Here is a 19,773-nt window from a genome sequence, read left to right on the forward strand (position 1 = left end):
TGACAGTCTGAGGAAGGCGATATCAGGTTGTTCAGAGACACAGCTGATGCCTAAAACAACAAATTGATCATGGATCTTTTTAAACAAGACAATTAGTCCGTGGGTGAATCTTGAGAACCACTGTATTTGAGAGCTGGGCTTTGATCTCTGGGCCACTGTGATTTTCACACTCCTCCTGCACACTGGAAGTGCAGTCACCTACGGTTCTTGTCGTTTTCTCCTTCCTTGCCATAAGCCTTGTTTCCTATTTGAAAGTGCATCACCTAACATGTGATCCCTGGAAATATTTTTTTTTAAAAAAACAAGAGTATGTATGGAAAACAGCAGCTATAAAATCATTTTTACATAAGCCATTTCAAACCAATAGGTTTTGAATTTTTTTTTTTTTTTACTCCAGAAGAACATTCCATCCTTCTAGAATATAAAACTGGGTGAGCCGACCCGTCTTTGCAAAAACTTCCTGAATGTGTGGAACTCAGAATGATCTATCCTACTCATTAACATGGCAGGACCTAATGATGAGGGTTTCTACTGTTGGTTTTCTGAGTGTTTACAGTTTCTGAAATGTTCTGTGTTCTCTCTAGTTTAAATATTAATAGAATCTCTTGCCCACTCATGTTCATCACGGTAATATAAAAAGGCCCCATTTTCAAACTGTGGGACAGGCTGGTTGGCAGACCACACAGCAGAAAGATTAAGAGAAAGTCTGAGAAAGGAGGTAATTCAGCGAGGGTACCTTTACAGTCTTCACCTCCACACTCCCCCTGGGCTAGCCTCAGCTTTCCTCACTTACCTAACATGATAGTTTTGGGCTCCAGAGCTCTTCAGCAAAGGACTATAAGCATGGAGAAGTCAAGCAAGGTGAGGTGCCAGGAAAATGGAATACCAGTGTGGATTATAACCACCACAGCTCTAGTAACAAAGACCCAAACTCCTGAAAAAGGCAATAATCACCTCTGTCCTGTAATAGAAAGATTAGGTTTACAATGCCCACAGATTTAACTCTTTTATTTAACCCAACCAACGGTAATCTGAAGCAGCCATGTGCGATAAAGGAAATACTTTAGAGCCCTGCTCTAAACCAAATCTACCAATATCCACAGGCTATTTTAGATACAGCTTTTCTTCCAAGACTCATTAATAAAATGAGGCAAATTCCAGCAAATTAAAAGCTTTCGTAGGATATTTTGTTCAAGGAAACTGGAGGTCTGTTTCTTGAATCACCAATCATTAAAGGGATCCTAAGTGTCTTTTGCAGCCCAGTAAATCTTAAAGTAGGATTTGGTAAATGTGTGTGGATAGAGGTGTGTGCTGCGAGGACACATACAAATGGACCAGGGGACCCTGTCCACGCTAGGGCTCAAGAATCTACGCTGAAGCTACTTTTGTACATCAAAAGCCCCTACTTGGAGATACTGTGGTTACTTTAAATGGGTCCGTATATAAGACTGAATATTATCTCCAAAACCAGTTACCTTAGCAAAAGCGTTACATCGACGCCGAGAAAAGGCTTTTAAATCAATCTTGCTGGTTGAATCTGAACCAACTCATGTGCTTTAGTTTTATCATTTGCTTATCGATATCCACAACTGAGTTCCAAAACTACAAGAGTAACTGAGAAGAGTAACTGGCTTTGCCTTTGCGCAGGCGATTAAATCATCAAGGGAGGTCATTGGGTTATTTTCTTTCTGAGTCTCTAAAGACTTGACAAACTCTTGAGGTGGTAAGCTCCTAAAGAGCAAAAACTCTGCATGCAGATTCTTCTGAATAATGTTGCTTATGGGTTGCTGCAATTAAAACCAGTGGTTAGGGACGCCTGGGTGGCTCGGTCGGTTAAGTGTCCGACTTCGGCTCAGGTCATGATCTCACGGTCCGTGGGTTCGAGCCCCGCGTCGGGCTCTGTGCTGACAGCTCAGAGCCTGGAGCCTGTTTCAGATTCTGTGTCTCCCTCTCTCTGTGACCCTCCCCCATTCATGCTCTGTCTCTCTCTGTCTCAAAAATAAATAAACGTTAAAAAAAAATTAAAAAAAAAAACCAAAAAAAAAAAACAGTGGTTAGCCAACCATAGCTCAGAGACCAAATCCTAGTCCGGCACCTGTTGTTGTAAGATCTGTGAGCCAAGAACGTTTCTAGGTTTTTACATAATTGAGACAAGAATCAAGAATGTGTCATGACAAGAGAACTATAAATGACACTCAAATTTCTACGTACATAAAGTTTTATTGGAATGCAGCCACACCCATTTGTTGGCATATGGTCTGTGGCTGCTTTCACGCCATAGCAGCAGAGCTGAGGAGCTGCAACAGAGACCACATGTCCTGCAAGGCTGAAAATATTTACTATCTGATTCTTTACAGCAAAATTTGCTGGTCTCTGATCCAGACAATTGCATTAGTAATATCAATTGTAATGGTAGTATCAGTATCAACTGCAATAGTGTTATCAATTTTCAATTATTTGTCCCCGTGTCCAAGTTTTTACTTCCTTCATTTATGATCCTAAAATGAACTCATCTTAAAATGTTAAACTAAAAGAAATAAAATCCAGCAAGAATGTCATCTCTGGCCAGTTACTGGGAGGATGAAGTCCATTTTAGCACTCAACAAATGCATCAAGTATTGGGATTTTTTTTTTCCAGTTTACTCCCCTTAGGATCTTTCCTTTAGGACAACCTTAATTTAGGATTTGGTCTTATAAATCTGAGATAGTATTCATGGTTATGACAAACTAGATGTGAGGGTATTTTAACTTCTCTAAAGAAGATCTATTCTACCTAACTTCTGTATAAAAAAAGATAAATGTGAGCAATACACTGACTTTAAACTTACCAGCTGCAGTCATCTTCCCACCCCAACTTCCAGGAAATTCACTTTCATGGGATGAGAGAAATGATCTGCACATTAGCTTCCCATTAGGAATGACCAGGAAGCACAGGAGGTAGTTCTATTTAGAGATGTCCAATGACAGATGCCCCAGAGGGTCTTGAAGAATCACAGTCAATCATGACCCTCCACCTACGAACCTGGAGACTCCACTTAATAAATGACTGGACCCAAGCAATTCTTCCAGATAAGCATTTAAACCATATTTTCTCCTTGGGAAGAAAATAACCACAAAAGTCTACACAAAAATACTACGAAACATTTTTAATCCTGCAAAGGACTTGATTACTAGCAACCAAAAAGGAGAAAAGTCAACAAGCATAAAATTCAGTCTTTTAAATCAAGTGGACATGTATCAAATTGCTCAACAGTGTTAAATGGCATGATGTAATTTATCCATAGAAGACATGGTCTCATCCAGCAGAAAACTGATTTAAATATGTTTTGACAGAGTGCTAAGAGATATTACAGGCAACCGTAGACTTAACGAAGTATTTAAGGCTTCAAAACCTGGGCCTCTTAGAAAAATAACCTACAACTTCTTCTTCTACCATTTATGAGGGGAAAGAAACAACAAATGTCTATTAAAAGTCACAGAAACATGATTAATTTGTTTATGCCTTTCAACATTCCACTGTGTTCTGCAAAGGCAAGACATAAAACTCCAGTAAATTTTATAGCTAAGATTGGTCTGAATATTTTCCTCGTGATACTCTTTCTGTCACACTTCTTCAGTGCTTGGAATAAAATGACAAATCACTGGGATCCAAAGGGAAAAGGCAGCTCCTTTCCAAAGATGGGGCGAGCTGACAAAATCTATTTTATACCTAAAATTAGAAATAAAATAAATAAATTCTTCAATACCAACTACATTTTCAGAGAGTTCATTAAAATTTAAGGCATTTTTTGACATGTCAGAGATTTTAGTCCAGTGACAGGAGAAGAAAGAAGCTACCTGGGAGCAAATCCCAATTATCTCTATGGCTTGGTACATACACACGTGGAGCACAGCCTAAGATGGAGAGAGGTGACAGGTGACTCTGTGGACCCTCCTGACTCTGTGCAGCCTGTATACATTTGCCGGGGTTCCTCTGAAAAGGGGCCTCTCAAATGGATTGTCACTCTTCTGTTTAAATTTAGATCAAGTTGGGGAACGTGTTTCATCAGCACGGTTTACCAGGGAAATGTGAGCAAAGCCAAAATAATTTCTTCTAATAATCTCTTATTTAAAAAAATAAGATATAAGAAATTAAACATGGAAAAGGTTTATGCTAAGGGACGCCCTCCCTGAATTTCACAACAATAAAATAATGGCAACCTCATCTCGACTCATGAATCCCGCAGCAAAGATGTACACAAAACAAACATTCATTCAACAATAACAGGATGGTCCAGTGTTTTACCCACCGAATAAGCACCATTATTTATTTTTCTCCCATTTTCCACAAAAATAAAGACATTACCTGCTGAATCAAAAATTACAAATCATACCTCATTCAAAGACTTGGGGCACACAAACACTGCCCCTGTGGCCTGCCTCTAAGGCAATCACCAGTCTTTTTAGAAATCTAGATTAAGATCTACAAAGATTACTGTTTATTGAAAACAAACCGGAGCACCTTAGATCATCAATGATCAATAAACTCCCCTCTTTCCCAGTTTTGAAACAATTAAAGTTTACACAAAATTAGTCAAATCCAATTTCTTCCAAACTTCTCTCAACAGATAACATTCAAGTCGTGCTAATACTAGAAACCCATCCATCAGAGGAAATATCACGATTACCTGGATCACTTCTGAATAAGAACAACACTTATTTCATAACTACTTATGGTATAACCACATTTTTAGTGTGAATACAATTATATGCAATGGTCCAAAATGGAATTCCTGCCTTATTTGCTCAAAATGAAAAATTTCTATGAAAGTCATAATTCTCAATGTGTTAACAGAAAAATAACCATATACCTTTGATGATTGATAGACGACAAATATCCCACTGCCATTTTCTGTGAACCGTGAAATTATCCCAATACCTCTTCACAGTTATCTGTACTTATACAAAAGCCATCCCCCTTTCTTCTTCATGACTTTGCAAGTGATTTTATAAACAAGCTTTCTCACTCATTTAAAATTATACTTCAAACATTACATAAATGGTTTTAAGCCATTTGATTTCTATGATCGTGTCAGCTTGCTTGTTTTCATGGGAAGTCTAGCTTCTCTTGGCCTTTTTTTTTTATTTTTTCATATTCCTTCAACATCTTCATTCAAGCCCTTCTTACCAGTTCCAACAAGGATGAAATTTCAAAGGCAAATAGAAGTGTAGAAAACCCGAACACGTGTTTACATGTTTACTCTTCCTAAAAAGTTACTTACTCAGGCTTCTGAAATCAAGAAAGACCCTACGAAAAAATGAAAAACTTACTGTCTTTCTTTTTCATGAGTTTTTAATAGAAAAGATGTTTTAAGGTATGTCAGGAAAATAAATAATGGGAAAAAAAAACTCTACCTTAAAATTTTTTCAAATCTTCCCCAAAGAAAAGACATAAATGGGATCACAATGCATACGCTCAAATCTGCCCTCCAAAGCATACTTTTTATGTAGAAGTTATAAAGAATAAAAGTTACCCATTAATTATATGGCATGCATCAGCAGTGCACTGGTGGGCTTAACCTTGGTTTCCAGTTATGTCTATTTACAGATAAATCTCTTCCTGAGTGGAGCTTCATCTTCAGTTGAGACCCAAACCATTTGCTTTCCTATTTTTGGCAAGATACTTGACCATGTGATAAGGCAATCAAACATTTCAACCTCCTTCCCTTTTCAGCGGCATGGCCCTCCTCTGTGAGATCACCAACGTGCCGGATATGAGGACAGGATCTAAACTATGGTCCTCTGAAACTAGAGATCAGCTTTCTTTGTTCCTTAGTCTGAAGGCTACGGCACTGTCTTTTCATATATTTGGGGATCTTGAGGATTTCAGTTGAACAGATTCAAAATGGTCTTCTTTTTCCTATGAAGAAAAAAAACAAAATCAACTCAAATTCCAGTAAGATTTTAGGATCTTATGGGTCCAGAAGGAAAGTTCTGGATATCATTTCAATCTATATACCTGCCAGTTGTAATTAGGATTTTACAGGAAACAAATAGCATGCCTACCCTAAAGGATGCTTTTGATGTCCAGGAGATAAGACAGACAAGCCAAAATAGAAGCAAACACATTACTGCAATAGATACAAAAAGATGTAGCTGTGTTTTTTGTGAAGAAACCACTGAGACCCTTCCCAAAGGGATATCTGACCTCTGTGCCAAAATAGATGACCCTGACATGTGAATTTTTTACAAAAGAGAACATAAACTATGTATTCTCAAGATAATATAGGATAAATAGAAGAAGAAGGACAGCAGAAATAAATGAGGACAGCACCAGTAAGACATAAGATCGTTTGGGTTCATTGATATGTTTTAGGAAAATCTTTTGGGCATATACTTACTAAAGATATTAAAAACAAGTCATCAGGTAATGTCAATAGTTTACTCAAATCCATCATTGCTGGCTTGTGTTATGTATTACATTCAAACTGTAGCCTATTAAAATAAGTAATCCTTGGGGCACCTGGGTGGCTCAGCTGGTTGAGTGCTTGACTCTTGATTTCTGCTCAGGTCATGATCTCACACTTCATGAGTTTGAGCCCTGAGTTGGGCTCTGCACTGATAGTACAGAGCCTGCTTGGGATTCTCTCTCTCAAAATAAATAAACTTAAACAAATTTTTAAGTGAATCTTTAATGGGGAAAAAGAGAATTAAGAGAAGAGATTTCTCCCAATGTCTCATTGTTCACGTTAGAAAAAAACTTTCTGAATTCTACTGGAATGCAATGGGGTGACTATGCTTTCAAAGAGAATAGAGATGAAGGAAACTAGCATTATTTTTAAAGTAAAGGAAATAGGAGGCATACCAGTCCTAGGTGCAAACAGATGTGTGTCTGAAGTAGAGAAGTCAAATGAGACAATAAAAGTGAGTAGACACTGGGTGCCTGCCAGAAAGAATAAGGCTGCTTTTGTGCTTTCTCTCATTTGAGTGAGGTCCAAGACTTCAGACAAGCTTTAGGGCTAGAGGGAAAGGATTATAGGAAAAATGTCACCACATGAACACCAACCTATCACTTATCCCTGCCCATGCTGAGATGACATGGCCCTGGGAGGGCAGGATGCACATCTCCTCAGTGCTCTCTGTGGCCCTGAAGAAGCTTGCCTGAAGCCTCCTGTTGACAGGACTTCATTTTATTGAAATAACCACTGATGATTCAAATGTTTATTAAGCACCAATGCACTCCAAGAGCACGACTAGACTTCAGGGATACAAAATGTCTGTCCTCAAGGAGCCTACAGTGCATCATGGGAAAGAGCTTTAGGGTGTCAGCAATAAACTTAAAAGGAAATCCAAGATATTTATGGCCTTTCCTGGAGACAATTTGATTCAATATGTTCCTGAGGGGGAAAGAGGCAGAGGCCTGCTGGTGATCCTCAAGGCGTCACTTGAAATAAAACACTGAAAACACTTTATAGAATCATGTTAGCTTCATACGGCTTTAGATGCCATGTCCTCTGTGTTCCCATGGGATTTTGCTCCTATTGGTGAGATGGCGGGGTATATGCATCCAAACACATCCGCGTGTGTGTGGAGTCAGCACCACTACCTGAGACTTACGGATGGCAGAATTGCAGATTATTCATTTTTTTTAATTCCCAAAACATGACTCCGGGCCTACCCCATGGTAGGCTGTCAATCAGTGGTTATAAATATGTACTGAAATACTACATTTCAGAAGGAAAAACACTGGACTGGAACTCAGGAGATGGGGTTTTTAATTCCTACCTAACCCTCCCTTGGACAAATAAGGGAAAGTCTCTAGATATCAGTTTACTCATGCATTAAATAAATATGCCATACACATGATTTTTTTTAAGTTCTGAATTCAAGAATTTACTCAAAAGTCAACTTCCAGAAGCTTCTCCTTACCTCATCACTACCCATTTTACTGCATTCCCTTCTCCTGTGTTCTCCACGAGACTCTAACTCAATGCTCTTATCATACTAGATGATCATTCTGTGGGTGTGTCTGTGTGTATGTGTAAAATGTGCATGTGTCCTGCACTAATAAACTAGATAGTCTCTGACATATCACCAAAACCGGGCAGAGTGTCTAACAGACAATGTTCCATGAATGATGGTGGAATGAAAAAATAAAAGAAAAAAGTTGAAAAAAATTCCTGAAGATAAAATTTTAAAGTTGCTGAGGAAAGTCAAGAAAAGTCAATCTATAGATAAAACCTGACAAGTCCAGTGTATTGGTAGGAAAATACCAAATAAGGTCTGGCCTTTAGGACATGAATAAGAATATATAAGATAAAGCAAATCTTAAATGACATTAAGACAGTTAAGAAACTTACAACCATTTTTACTCTACAAAGCCAAGCATAAAATAAAAAATTTAAAGTAGGACACACTATTAAGATTTGTCCAATGATATACATAGCAGTTTTATTCAGAGCTAGATACTAGAAATGGCACAAGTATTCATCAATAGGAGAATGGGTAAACAAATTTTGGCATATCCATCTAATAGAATACTACTCCTGGATAAAAATGAATCTATTACTGATAAACAGAGGGTAGATAATTCTCAAAAACATTTTTCTGAAAGAAAACTTATACAAAATACTACACACCATGTAATTACAATTATATGAAGTTCTAAAACAGATAAAACGAATCTACAGTTTAAAAAGATTACTACAGTGGTTTCCTCTGGGGGGATAAGGATAGGGATCAATTGCATGCAAAAGGACGTGAGTCAGCTTTCAGTGGTGAGGCTAACATCTTATTTCTTGATAGGATTTGGGGTGACACAGCATATACACTTCTCAAAATTCATCGGATTGCATCCTTGTTATGTGGGCATTTCACTCTATGTAAACACTGTCCCTTAGAAAAAACTGAAAATATTTAATTCTCTCATCAGTTATATGTATCCTGAAGTGTTTAGGCATGAAACGTATTGAATTCTATACCTTACTTTGAAATTCATCAAAAAAAAAAAAGATGTATTGATAAATGAAAGAGGGATAGAGATTTAGAAAGATAGGTAATAAATCAGATGTAAAATTTAGGTGGTAGGTATATGACTGTACCACTGTATAATTCTTTCAGTTTTCCCATAACATTTTAAATTTTCATTTAAACAATTTTTAAATTATTCTGTCAATTAGAATTGCTATGCAAAACAGAATTAGGTGCACTGAGCCTTCTCAGGTAGAAAGACTTTATCTTCCACTACGTTTCCTGTGATTGCTTTCAGGTACCTTTCAAGATTTCAATTCTCTGGCCATATAACAGCAACAAAGGAGGTCCTGCAATATGAGGAGACACTTAAAAGTTTACTAATACTTGTAATTCCCTCTTTTTCTTTTGCATTCAGCTTAGAGGTCACTCTGTCCTAAAAATCTTGCCTGGCACTAAATGCTTCCTCCATTATAAGACAATGCCCTTACAAATAAGGAATCACAAGATCAAATCAGGCAAGAGAAGTTTAAGTAAACTAATGATGGTGGTAATTCTCCATGGGTCTCCTGTGTTTCTGAATGCTTGGGAGGAATACGTTCAATGTCCCTTACGGTACACAATCTTCGCAAATATGCTTATATTACAAAAAGCCTTGGATGACATAGGTAAAGTCTTCTTCTAGAACAAAAGAATAGTTTGCTTACAGCTCTCATACTGTCCCTCTCTGTGGAGCAAATGGCAGACATGCTTCCTGACTGTTATAAAACATTCAGATTCCCCAAGCTAAGGGCTCCTTTTCTATAACATAACCCACTGTGTGTCATCTAGTCTGCTTCACTCTGTAGTAAGTGGGGCTTCAGGAAACAAAGTAAACACTGTTGTTTTGACTACTACTACTGCTGCAAGTAATAAACTTGTTTTGTCTCTGACCCAGCAGACTCCTGTCTTCAAAATGTCCAAGAAAGAATGGCAGGCTAATTTGTTGGCTAGCAAGTATAGTGCAGTTTCAGAACCTTGATAGTTCTTCACTGTTTTGTTGATGAGGATGGAAAACTGACAGAAAGGTATCTTTCTGGTTGACCAAATTATATGCTCAACAAGGTAATAAAATTGTCATCCACTTCACTGCCTACAAATGAAAAGGAACTGAGGAAGTAGTTGTAGACTGAGTTCCGGGAAGTGGTTCCAAGACTTCACGGGTCAGCTGTCTGAATGGTGGCCTAGATGTTGTTAACACTCTTCTGAGAAGGAGGATTTCCTCACCAATCAGGCCATCAGCTGCAGCTGTGTTCCTTGCTAACAAATAATACTAAAATTCATCGTTATAGGAAAAGGTTTCACCCTCTTTCACACAGAGGTTACAGAGGTATGTACCTACGATGACCATTAAAGAAAAAAAATGGAACCTACTTAAGGGCAGAAACTAGGTGACTTGTTAGAATTTTTGCTGATTCTCTTTGGAGATGATGTGGCAGGAATAAATGATCATTAAGAATGCACCAGCTGGGGCACCTGGGTGGCTCAGTCTAGTTGAGTGTCTGACTTAGGCTCCAGTCATGATCTCCCAGCTCATGGGTTTGAGCCCCGCGTCGGGCTCTGTGGTGACAGTTTGGAGCCTGGAGCCTGCTTCAGATTCTGTGTCTCCTTCTCTGCCCTACCCCCACTCGTGCTCACTCTCTCTCTCTCTTTCTCAAAACTAAATAAATTTTTAAAAATGATTAAAAAAAAAAAAGAATGCACCAGCTGGGCCATCCTAGGAGTAAACATCTCTTGTACTCTACCATGCCAACTTTATCAAAGATGACTATAAAAAGTCTCAGACATTTTGTAATGGGTCTTGACTGCAGTAACAAAGCTTTGGCCTTCTCTGGGAGATTTCCCTGAGACTAATTCCCACAGGAAAACCTAGTGAGGCTATGACTAGTATTGAGACTCTTCATGCCCCATATTGGGTTTACAATGCAGAAGGTCACTGGAGAATGAGAAACTGACCCAAAGGAATCTTCATAAGTTAGTATCATCAGCCCCACCTGAAAACTTCCCCTATCCTTTATTTTAAAACCAGGCTATAATTTAGATTGATGAAAATGAAGGGGTGCCCTGGATAGCTCAGTTCGTTAAGCGTCCAACTTCAGCTCAGGTCATGATCTCATGGTTCATGGGTTCGAGCTCCACATCAAGCTCTCTGCTGTCAGCTCAGATCCTGGAGCCTGCTTCAGATTCTGTGTCCCCCTCTCTCTGCCCTTCCCTGCTTGTGCTCTCTCTCAAAAATAAATAGATAAACATTAAAAAAATGTTTTTAAAAGGCTCCAATAGGTGAGTCAAGCCTAAATCAACAAAAGGACATAATACCCTCAGCCTCAGACAGAAATCAATTTTGCTAAGGAGTCGCAAAGCTGAAACAGATGATGTTAGGAATGATAACCTTGCCATTCAACATAGGATTTCACATGGACCAAAATACTGGAAGTTTGGTTGAGCAACTGCTGTGCTGCTTAAAAAACAAAAGCAAATGCATGCCTTGTTTGCTGTCACAGAAACTGCCTTTGTCTCTGCACCCTTAATTCGAGCCTCCTCATCTACCTTGACTTTAGCTGCTTTAAAGAGAAAGAGGATTAGTTTTCCTGTCACGGAGAGGGAAAGAAGGCTACACACAACCATCTGAGTATGCTAGGGAGTTCTGAGGAGGGAAGGGATTCAAACATTTATCACTCTTTGTTGCAGCCACCAAAGTCACCATTCTACCAGAACCTGTGATAGGAGAGGGACATGCAAATTCAATGAATGGGGTTTAAGCAAGGCTCTCAGCAGGGAAGGTAAGATAATGTGACCTTGTGTGAAGGGCTCTACAGGCCTACTCGAGATGTTGCTGCTTCTACCTCTGAAAAAGTAGGAGGTGAATATGCTTATACATCCTCATCTCCTAAGTACCAGAGGAGATTCCCCTGGTCAAGAGCAGTCCCATGCAGAGAAGAGCTAGCAGAATATACCAAGGGTTCCTAATTCCTCTGCCATTTGCAACAAGTGCCTGTGTCATGACTACACAGAAGTTTCACCACCTTCTGATGCCCAAAGTTGTCACAACCCAAATGATGCACTGTTGGCGTCAAGTTAAAAGTCCCAGTCTCAATAGCCCTGCCTGTGCTATCAGACTTCCGCCAACAAAGATGGTTGATAAACCCCAACAAAATTCAGGAACCTGCTGATTGACTAAAGGTTCTGGAGACTATGTGACTAGATTTGCAATCTGGCCAGCCATGGAAAAGCAGTCCAGCACCTTACCAGACTCTTTGCTATTGGAGACAATATGGCTTCACTTGAATATGCTCCCTGCTGTCTTCTATCAGCTAACCTACAAAGTAGTATCTTTTGAGGCAGGCCCAAACTAACAGGCTATGTTAAGAACTGTCCAGTAAGTTGAATCATGCTCTCCACCTTCGTGGCCTCACAACCCTAATGACCGGTTTGTGTTACAATTCTCAGTCATTAATGTTGCTGCCAATTAGAGACTCCAGCAATGGTAAAGAGCCTTCTCCCAGAAGCATCTTTTGGGATTTTAGATTCATCACCTTGATATGGCTACCAGGTGTAGTCCTTTTGAAAAGCAACTATTTGCTCATTACTGAGTTCTTGACAAAACTTAAAGCCACTGCCATGCGCAGCTTGTGACGCCATAGCCTGATAGTCCCGTTCATGGTGGGTCAGCAAGGTGGAAAGGGCATAATAAGCCTCACTTGTCAAATATAAATGATGTATTCAAGAATATAGCTGATGCTGCCCAGCAGCAACTCAGCCTCACAGGAAAATATGGCAGCATACCCTACGGGGGAACTTTATCCCCTACTCCACCTCCAAAAATGAAGCCACTGGCTCTGGCCCTTGGTTCACCAAAGTTCTACTACATGATTGGGGCTGCATTCACTGATGGTTTGGTTGATCTGACAGCCAACGAGTGTCAACCAGCTGCTGTAGCTGTCCTATCTCAGCACCAGGTATGAATAACTGAAAACCTACAAAATTGTCTGGCTCAGTGGGCAGAACCCAAAGCCACTCTCATGGCTGTGGCCAGTACTTCTCTTGATAAACCTTATTCTATCTCCAGTAACTCTTGAGCTATTGCCAAGAGTCAATAAACTACTTGGTCTGCCACTTGGAAAACTATAGACTGGCACGTTAAAGTTACTCCCCTTTGGGGCAACAAATTCCAGAAACAAATCTTAGCTGATCACATCATCTGGGTCATTCGTGAAGATACTTCCATTAAGGACCCATTGTCTGAAAAGATCAAATGGAATTAAGCACATGATAGAAACTGCACTGGACTGCCAAAAATGCTGCACGGACCCATCATTCTGTCCACCATGGCAATGAATCTGGCATCACACACTGAGCACAAAGAACTGTTTTTTGGATGCAGAGGTTACCACAGCATGCAAGACTTGGGATTCATGTCAAAAGTTGACCAGCTTTTCCCTGGAAAATTGATTATGTATGTCACATCTCTGATCACCTCTCTTTGGGCTGTCAGTAGTTCCTTACCACTTGTGATGCCTGTTCAGGTTATGGTGTTCCTCTTTCAGTCTGATCTGTTGACTCTAGCCACACCACTATGGCCTTTGAAAACAATCTGATTAATGTTTGTGGCTTTAGGAATCACTTCCAGTCTAAAATGATGCCCTTTTTATCACCAAAGCTACCTGAATATGGGCTGAGAGTACAGGTGTTCAGTGGACGTTCGACACTTCATACTGTTGAAAAATATCATTGACCATTAGAAGGGCCTTCTCAAAAATCAAATCAAAAGATTTCTGACTCTATCTCCCTCACCTCCTCCTAGTCCACACATTTAATAAGATCGTTCAGTTACTAAACATGGCTATCCCCAGAAAGGGATCATCTCCTCTTGGCTGTGTCACACATAATTATCAGTAAGAAAGTTGAAGTTATATGCACTTATATAAGGTTATATACACTTATAAAAAAATCCAGGTTTCTACCCTGACCACTCCTGGACATGATGTGTCCTTTTTACTCAAAAGCCACTCCCAGAATGGCTGGTAGTAAACCCCACCAGAAGGGAGTCTAGGAGATTCAAATATAATTCTAGTTTAGCCATCTGTATTGTTTTATTGGACTGTCAATAACCCTAGACAGAAAGAATACCAATCACTTCATTGACTACACAGCTTATCAAGACCTCCTACCACAGCCCACATGGACAAGGGTAGAGGACACACTGGGTCTCCATCATAAGTTTTTTTTAATGCCTTTGTCCCTCTTGCACTTGAATGTTCTGGAGCATAGGTCTGGGTGCCAATAATGGGATAAGTAGAAATAAGGTGAAGTTTTAGCTGAAATGGGAAAAACTGATTTTGTGGCAGTGGAAGAAGATTAACAATGTAGTCTGATAATGAGGTGCCTGAGAAGGAGATACTTTAGACCCTGAGAGGTATGAACGATGGAAGGATGTTAATGATCATTTGTTTTTCAGAGCCACTCTGTCACCTTTTATAAAGGACAATGCCTTAGTGTTCCTCTCTCAAACCTAGGAGTCTCAAAGACTCCTAGGTCTACCATGCCCATCAGATGCTCTAACCGTAATTCCTCTTCAACTTACTGAGAAGTCGATCCGAAGTAGTACAGGGAATGGCCCCAGCTTCTGCCCCCAAAACATCAACACTACCGTCCTATTGCCATTGCTCAGTCATTCCTTGGAGTGAAGAAGTACCACCTAGTTTGCAGCACGGGCAAACAGTAAAAGTTGGAATGACTGCCCTCAAGCAGTCTCCTCAAAGACAATGAAGAGACAGAATTACTTGAAGTGAATGGGGAACCTTAAGGTTTACTAGCCAGCAAGGAGCTTGCAGGCACCATCAGTCTGAGTTGCTTAACTAATATAAGGTCCTATTTGGTATCTCCAACAACTGTAAACACTATTTTCTTTCCAAAGGCACTGTATGTACCTTCAGGACTGTACTTCTTGTGCAGAATCCAGGTATTAATTTCTCTCCTAAAAACATGGTGGCTTGATTTGTACCCTAGGAATGGTTCTAAGTGGTCATAATTCAATTATTTGTGGAAATAGCCCTAATATATCATTAACCCTTAAACAATTCCAAGTATTTTCAAAATGAGACTACTGTTGGGTATTTAGAGGTATCTGAAGGGATAACTGATGTTACTCACCTTCACCCTAAAGGCAGGTATTCAATTAGAAAAGGTGGTATGAAATTTGTCTCTGACTTTAGCTGAAATAATGAATGACACTATCTCAGCCTCTGATGACATTCATGTCAACATCAACTCACTATTCAAACACTATTATGGATGATATAATTGACCTAAACGTCACCCTTCAGGGCCAAGACAAAGTCTGTGAAGTCCCTCACAGATTCTGTGGTGTCTGGATTGTCATCATCCTAGATCAAAAAGATAGTAACCACTTGGTTGAATATACTACTCACCAAGTTCCTCTGCCATGGTCATGTAGACAAAAGTGGGAGCTTTATTGGATCCTGCAAATTTTTGAAAACGTCTGTGACTCTCTTCCACATGAATCTTATGGAAGAAAGATCCCGGTGCCAATGGAAAGAACGCAGGCTGAGCAGAAAGGTCAATAGAGGGACTTAAAGAGAAAGCTGCCTGGCTTTCTAAGGTGGACCCTCATGGTTTATGCGATTTAATCAGCTAGTTGGATCTGGGACCCTGGGTGTACGTTTGAAGCTAACAATGAAGGTTCATCTCATCTTGCTGTCTGGTGTCCTAACAGTAGTAGCTTTATTTAAATGCTATATGCAGTAAAGTGACCAGATTGAAACCCAGCCTTGGTCAATCAGATTAAAAAGAGTGGTGGATACAGTGCTATACTAATGGGAAAACTGATCAGGAGCCAAGATGGTATAGAAATGAGGTTTGAAGGGGCACCTGGGGGGCTGTCGATGAAGCATCTGACTTTGGCTCAGGACATGATTTCACAGTTAGTGAGTTTGAGCCCAGTGTCCGGCTCTGTGCTGACAGCTCAGAGCTTGGAGCCTGCTTCAGATTCTGTGTCTCCATCTCTCTCTGCCCCTCCCCCACTCATGCTTGCTCTTTGTCTGTGTGTCTCTCTTTCAAAAATAAATAAACATTATAAAAATTTTAAAGGAAAAGAAATGAGGTTTGGATATTTTGGGGAGACAATTCTCCATGGTTCTTCTGGATTTCTTTACATCTTATGAGCAAGGCAGTGGTTTCTCTTTATTCAAGATTATCTCTTTAAGGATCTTGGTATAGAAAGCAACCTTGGAAGTTAAAGATACTATATTTTTCCGGAGCAGATGTCAGGAAATCTTGTCTCCCTCTGGATCAATGAACACACATACTACCTGTCTAGAAAAATAACAATAATAACTCTCTTTGGAGCAAAGAATAGGCATGCTAACTGCACATTCTAAAATAGCCAAGTAGCCAAAGCTTCGACTTGCTTTGCTGTAATGCAAGCCATTGAGTGTGCAAGGGACATTTGTTCCTGTTCACATAGCCCTGAGAAAAGTAGGATTTGGGGAACTGGTATAAATTCTGACACCCTGGCTAATGCTTCTGCTGTAAGTGCTGAGCAGTCCTTTGTCTCTGACCAGGAGCTTCATGTCTTCCAAACTGGCCAAGAAACAGTGGCAGGCTTATTTGATTTTTTTTGCAAGCAGGGCAACATCTCATCTCTTAATACTAACTGTTCATTTGTTATTCCATAGCAATAGCATCCTTCTTAAGGTACCACATTGAAAAAAAAAAGTTAATCATTAGCAGAAAGTAAATATGGCTCATTCATTTTATTTTTAAATGATACCTTGTAATATATTTACATACTTAAATGAGAGTAAAAGGAAATAGTTATTAAAACATTCTCAATAAATGTAATCTTTTGTCACTTGTCCTTCCTGCTGAAAATTATTTGAAACACATTTTCTTTCCTCTATTTCATTCTATCTTTAATGCTGAGGGGGTAAACTGCTAACTTCTCATATTTTAGGTCAATGGTAAAGAATGTCAATAAAATGTATTTACAAGCAACCTTTAAGGCTTAATAATGTTAATCTGTTTGGACACAGTAATCATTTCAAACCTGACAAATGTGATGGCATCTAATAAGGTACCTTTAATACCTCAACAGTTTATATAACTTTGGCCTTTTCAATGTGAAAACACCTTGTGACTAAATTAAAAAAAAAAAGTAAGATCTTTAATTAACCTAAGACTTTTAAAATTAGAAAAGAATACATTATCTTTGTGAAAATCCAAAAAGTACAAAAATACACCATTTCAAAACTTAAAGATTCCAATTAGTTTAAGACTCCCAAAAGCAGCCACTGTTAATGGTTTGATAGGCGAAGACTAACTTAAATGAATATTTAATTACTGTGATCGTCCATGTGTTGGTTTTACTTTACTTATCTTGGACCTATTAGCAGATATATCAATCTTCACAGCTGCACAGTTGTATAGTATTCCATTACTTTGTATATGGAAATTCCTTATCTACTCCTTATTCATGGTGTGTAAGGTTGTTTCTGCTTTGTTAACCAGAAAAAAAAACAATGCTGCAGTGAATATTCTTATGTTTATATCCTGGTGTACTTCTAGTGGTATTTCTGTTGGATAACCAACCATGGAGAAAGAGCCAGACCAAATGACAGGGTTGTATGAATGCTACTACTAAGTTAATAAGCCCCTCATCAATAAATGCACAGTCATACCAGCTTACAATTCTGCTCTCACCTTTGTTGCCAAGGATTTGAGTTTTCCCAGCAGTGACTGTTTATTGGAATATACAACTTCTTCCTCATTATCTTCTCCTTCCATGATAGCACAACTGTCTGCAGCTGGGAGTTCACACTCCTTTGAGTTAGTTGTCATCACTAACTTGGAATATTTGTACTCCAGTCTAAGTAGTGATAAATAAAGTGGCTGATTAATATAAATTAATACTCATTTTAGGTGGTCATAAACCAGCTCATTAAATGCTCTTGTAGTATAGTTGCTCTATTGCTAACAAATTTCCCTCGCCTATAGCTAAAGCACTATGTGTTCTCATTTACCTACCATCCATGCACAAATCTTTTCCAGGATTTCAGAGAATAATGAGAATAATGGCAGTACAGTTAAAGTTATCAATTAACTTACATTGATTAACCTGTCCAATTATGAAGAACTTTTGAAAAACAGAGAGAAACCTTGACATCTGAATGCATTTTCTTAATGTAGAAATATTTGGAAGCTAACTCACTATATAATTTTCCAGAGTTTAGTTCATACGAATGAAAATACCATAGGTAAGTGATTTGGTCTTTATTGTTTCTCTATACAACTCATTCCTTTCTATTTACTACCTTATAACAGATCAATACACATTCAGAAAATAGACTCAATATTCAACTCTACATTCTTGGAGTATTGGAGTAAACAGAGGTCATATCTGCCTATAAACTTGGTCTATTTCTTTGCAAGTATCTTTCCACAAGAAACTGAAAAAGAAAACAGTGGAGCAAGAAGACACAATGTTGTCATGAAAAGAAAAATAGAGGCAGAGAGAGACAACTTAACTTCTGATCTCAGCTCTGCTCCCATCTACCTGAGCAAACAAGAGCCTCCATTGCTCTCTGTTTTAAACAGATAGGTCTAATTCAATAACCTCTAACATTCTATAATCTATTACCAGAATAATAATCATTTCCATTTCTTTTCTTAAAGGCCTTTCCTGTAACTCCTTCACTGGGAGAAAGTTCTTGTCTCTCTGAAAGAAACTACTGGATGTAACCATAATTAGGTCTACATTTTTCACAAGAAATCCTTCAGTTCTTACATGGTCACTCCAATGAGGTTACTTACTTCCGATTCTTTTTCCAGAAGTAGCAAGTTAGAGCCACCAGCAAAACCGCAGTGAAAGCTCCCACACCTGCTCCCACTTTCAGCCAAAAGTCAACGGTTTCGCAGGTTGACAACTTTTTCTCAGGCAAAGAAATTCCTTTAATGCACCATTTAGGTTCATTCCATACATACAAGGTTTCCTTTAAAAACACACATAGACAGATGACATGTGAAATGAGATTCAGAAGGAGAAGGGTTCTGCTCTTTATTCATAGTAAGCATAGAGGATCATTCAGCACTCAGCTAGTAGAAGCTTCAGAAAGACAAGAAAGACAGGGAATGAATAAGAAAATAATGAACAAAAATACAACAAAACCAAATAAAAACATGGGTCACCAGATCAGAAGGCTGGGTACATGTTGAGGAGGTTGAATAAAAATGACTCTATTTGGACACAGTATTTGTGCTTTTTTCCTCAAACTTCTTATGATCCCTGACTTCTGAGTCATCTTTTTAAATGACAACTTAGGTTGTCTAATACAGGTAACTGGAACGGGTTTCATCCACCTATGATGTTAGTCCAGTTCCTCCAACAAGCGTCTCCCCTGAGAAAAAGAGCAAATTCAGGACCCAGGACATGTAGGCACACCAGGACTGGCAGGCTTGGGTGACTGGTGTTGGGGGAGTCACACAGACTACACCCTTCTTTCCCATGCATTATTCTGGTTCACCTCCCACAGTAGGTCCTTATTCTTATGCTCCCAAAGTAGAGGACTCAGTGTTGTTAGGGCAATGTTTTTCAAACTGCAACTTGCAACTGACTAGTGAATAACAAAATCAATATACTGAATAGCAATCAGGAATTTCTTTATGAATAGATCAAATAACACTAACCAGAGCCAAAATTAGAATACAGTGCATGCTTCCTTTTATACTTCAACGAATACAATGACCATCAGCAACTTGCATGATGATTAT

The 19,773-nt window shown here is 39.0% G+C and overlaps 1 protein-coding gene across 1 annotated transcript in view; it reads right to left on the minus strand.

Annotated features, from left to right (window-relative positions):
* Positions 1-3,131: 3,131 nt before the first annotated feature.
* Positions 3,132-19,773, minus strand: part of ELAPOR2 (endosome-lysosome associated apoptosis and autophagy regulator family member 2) — a 176,541-nt gene continuing 159,899 nt past the window's right edge. Inside the window, exons 20-22 of the mRNA XM_019443170.2 lie at positions 18,817-18,995; positions 17,707-17,872; positions 3,132-5,899 (exon numbers count right to left, since the gene is read on the minus strand). Of these exons, the coding sequence (XP_019298715.2) occupies positions 5,840-5,899; positions 17,707-17,872; positions 18,817-18,995 (405 nt within the window). The 3' untranslated portion in view covers positions 3,132-5,839. The remainder of the gene's footprint in view (positions 5,900-17,706; positions 17,873-18,816; positions 18,996-19,773) is intronic.

This window comes from Panthera pardus, unplaced genomic scaffold (assembly GCF_024362965.1).
Source record: "Panthera pardus isolate Hobbes unplaced genomic scaffold, ASM2436296v1 HiC_scaffold_8, whole genome shotgun sequence".
Lineage (NCBI taxonomy): Eukaryota > Metazoa > Chordata > Mammalia > Carnivora > Felidae > Panthera > Panthera pardus.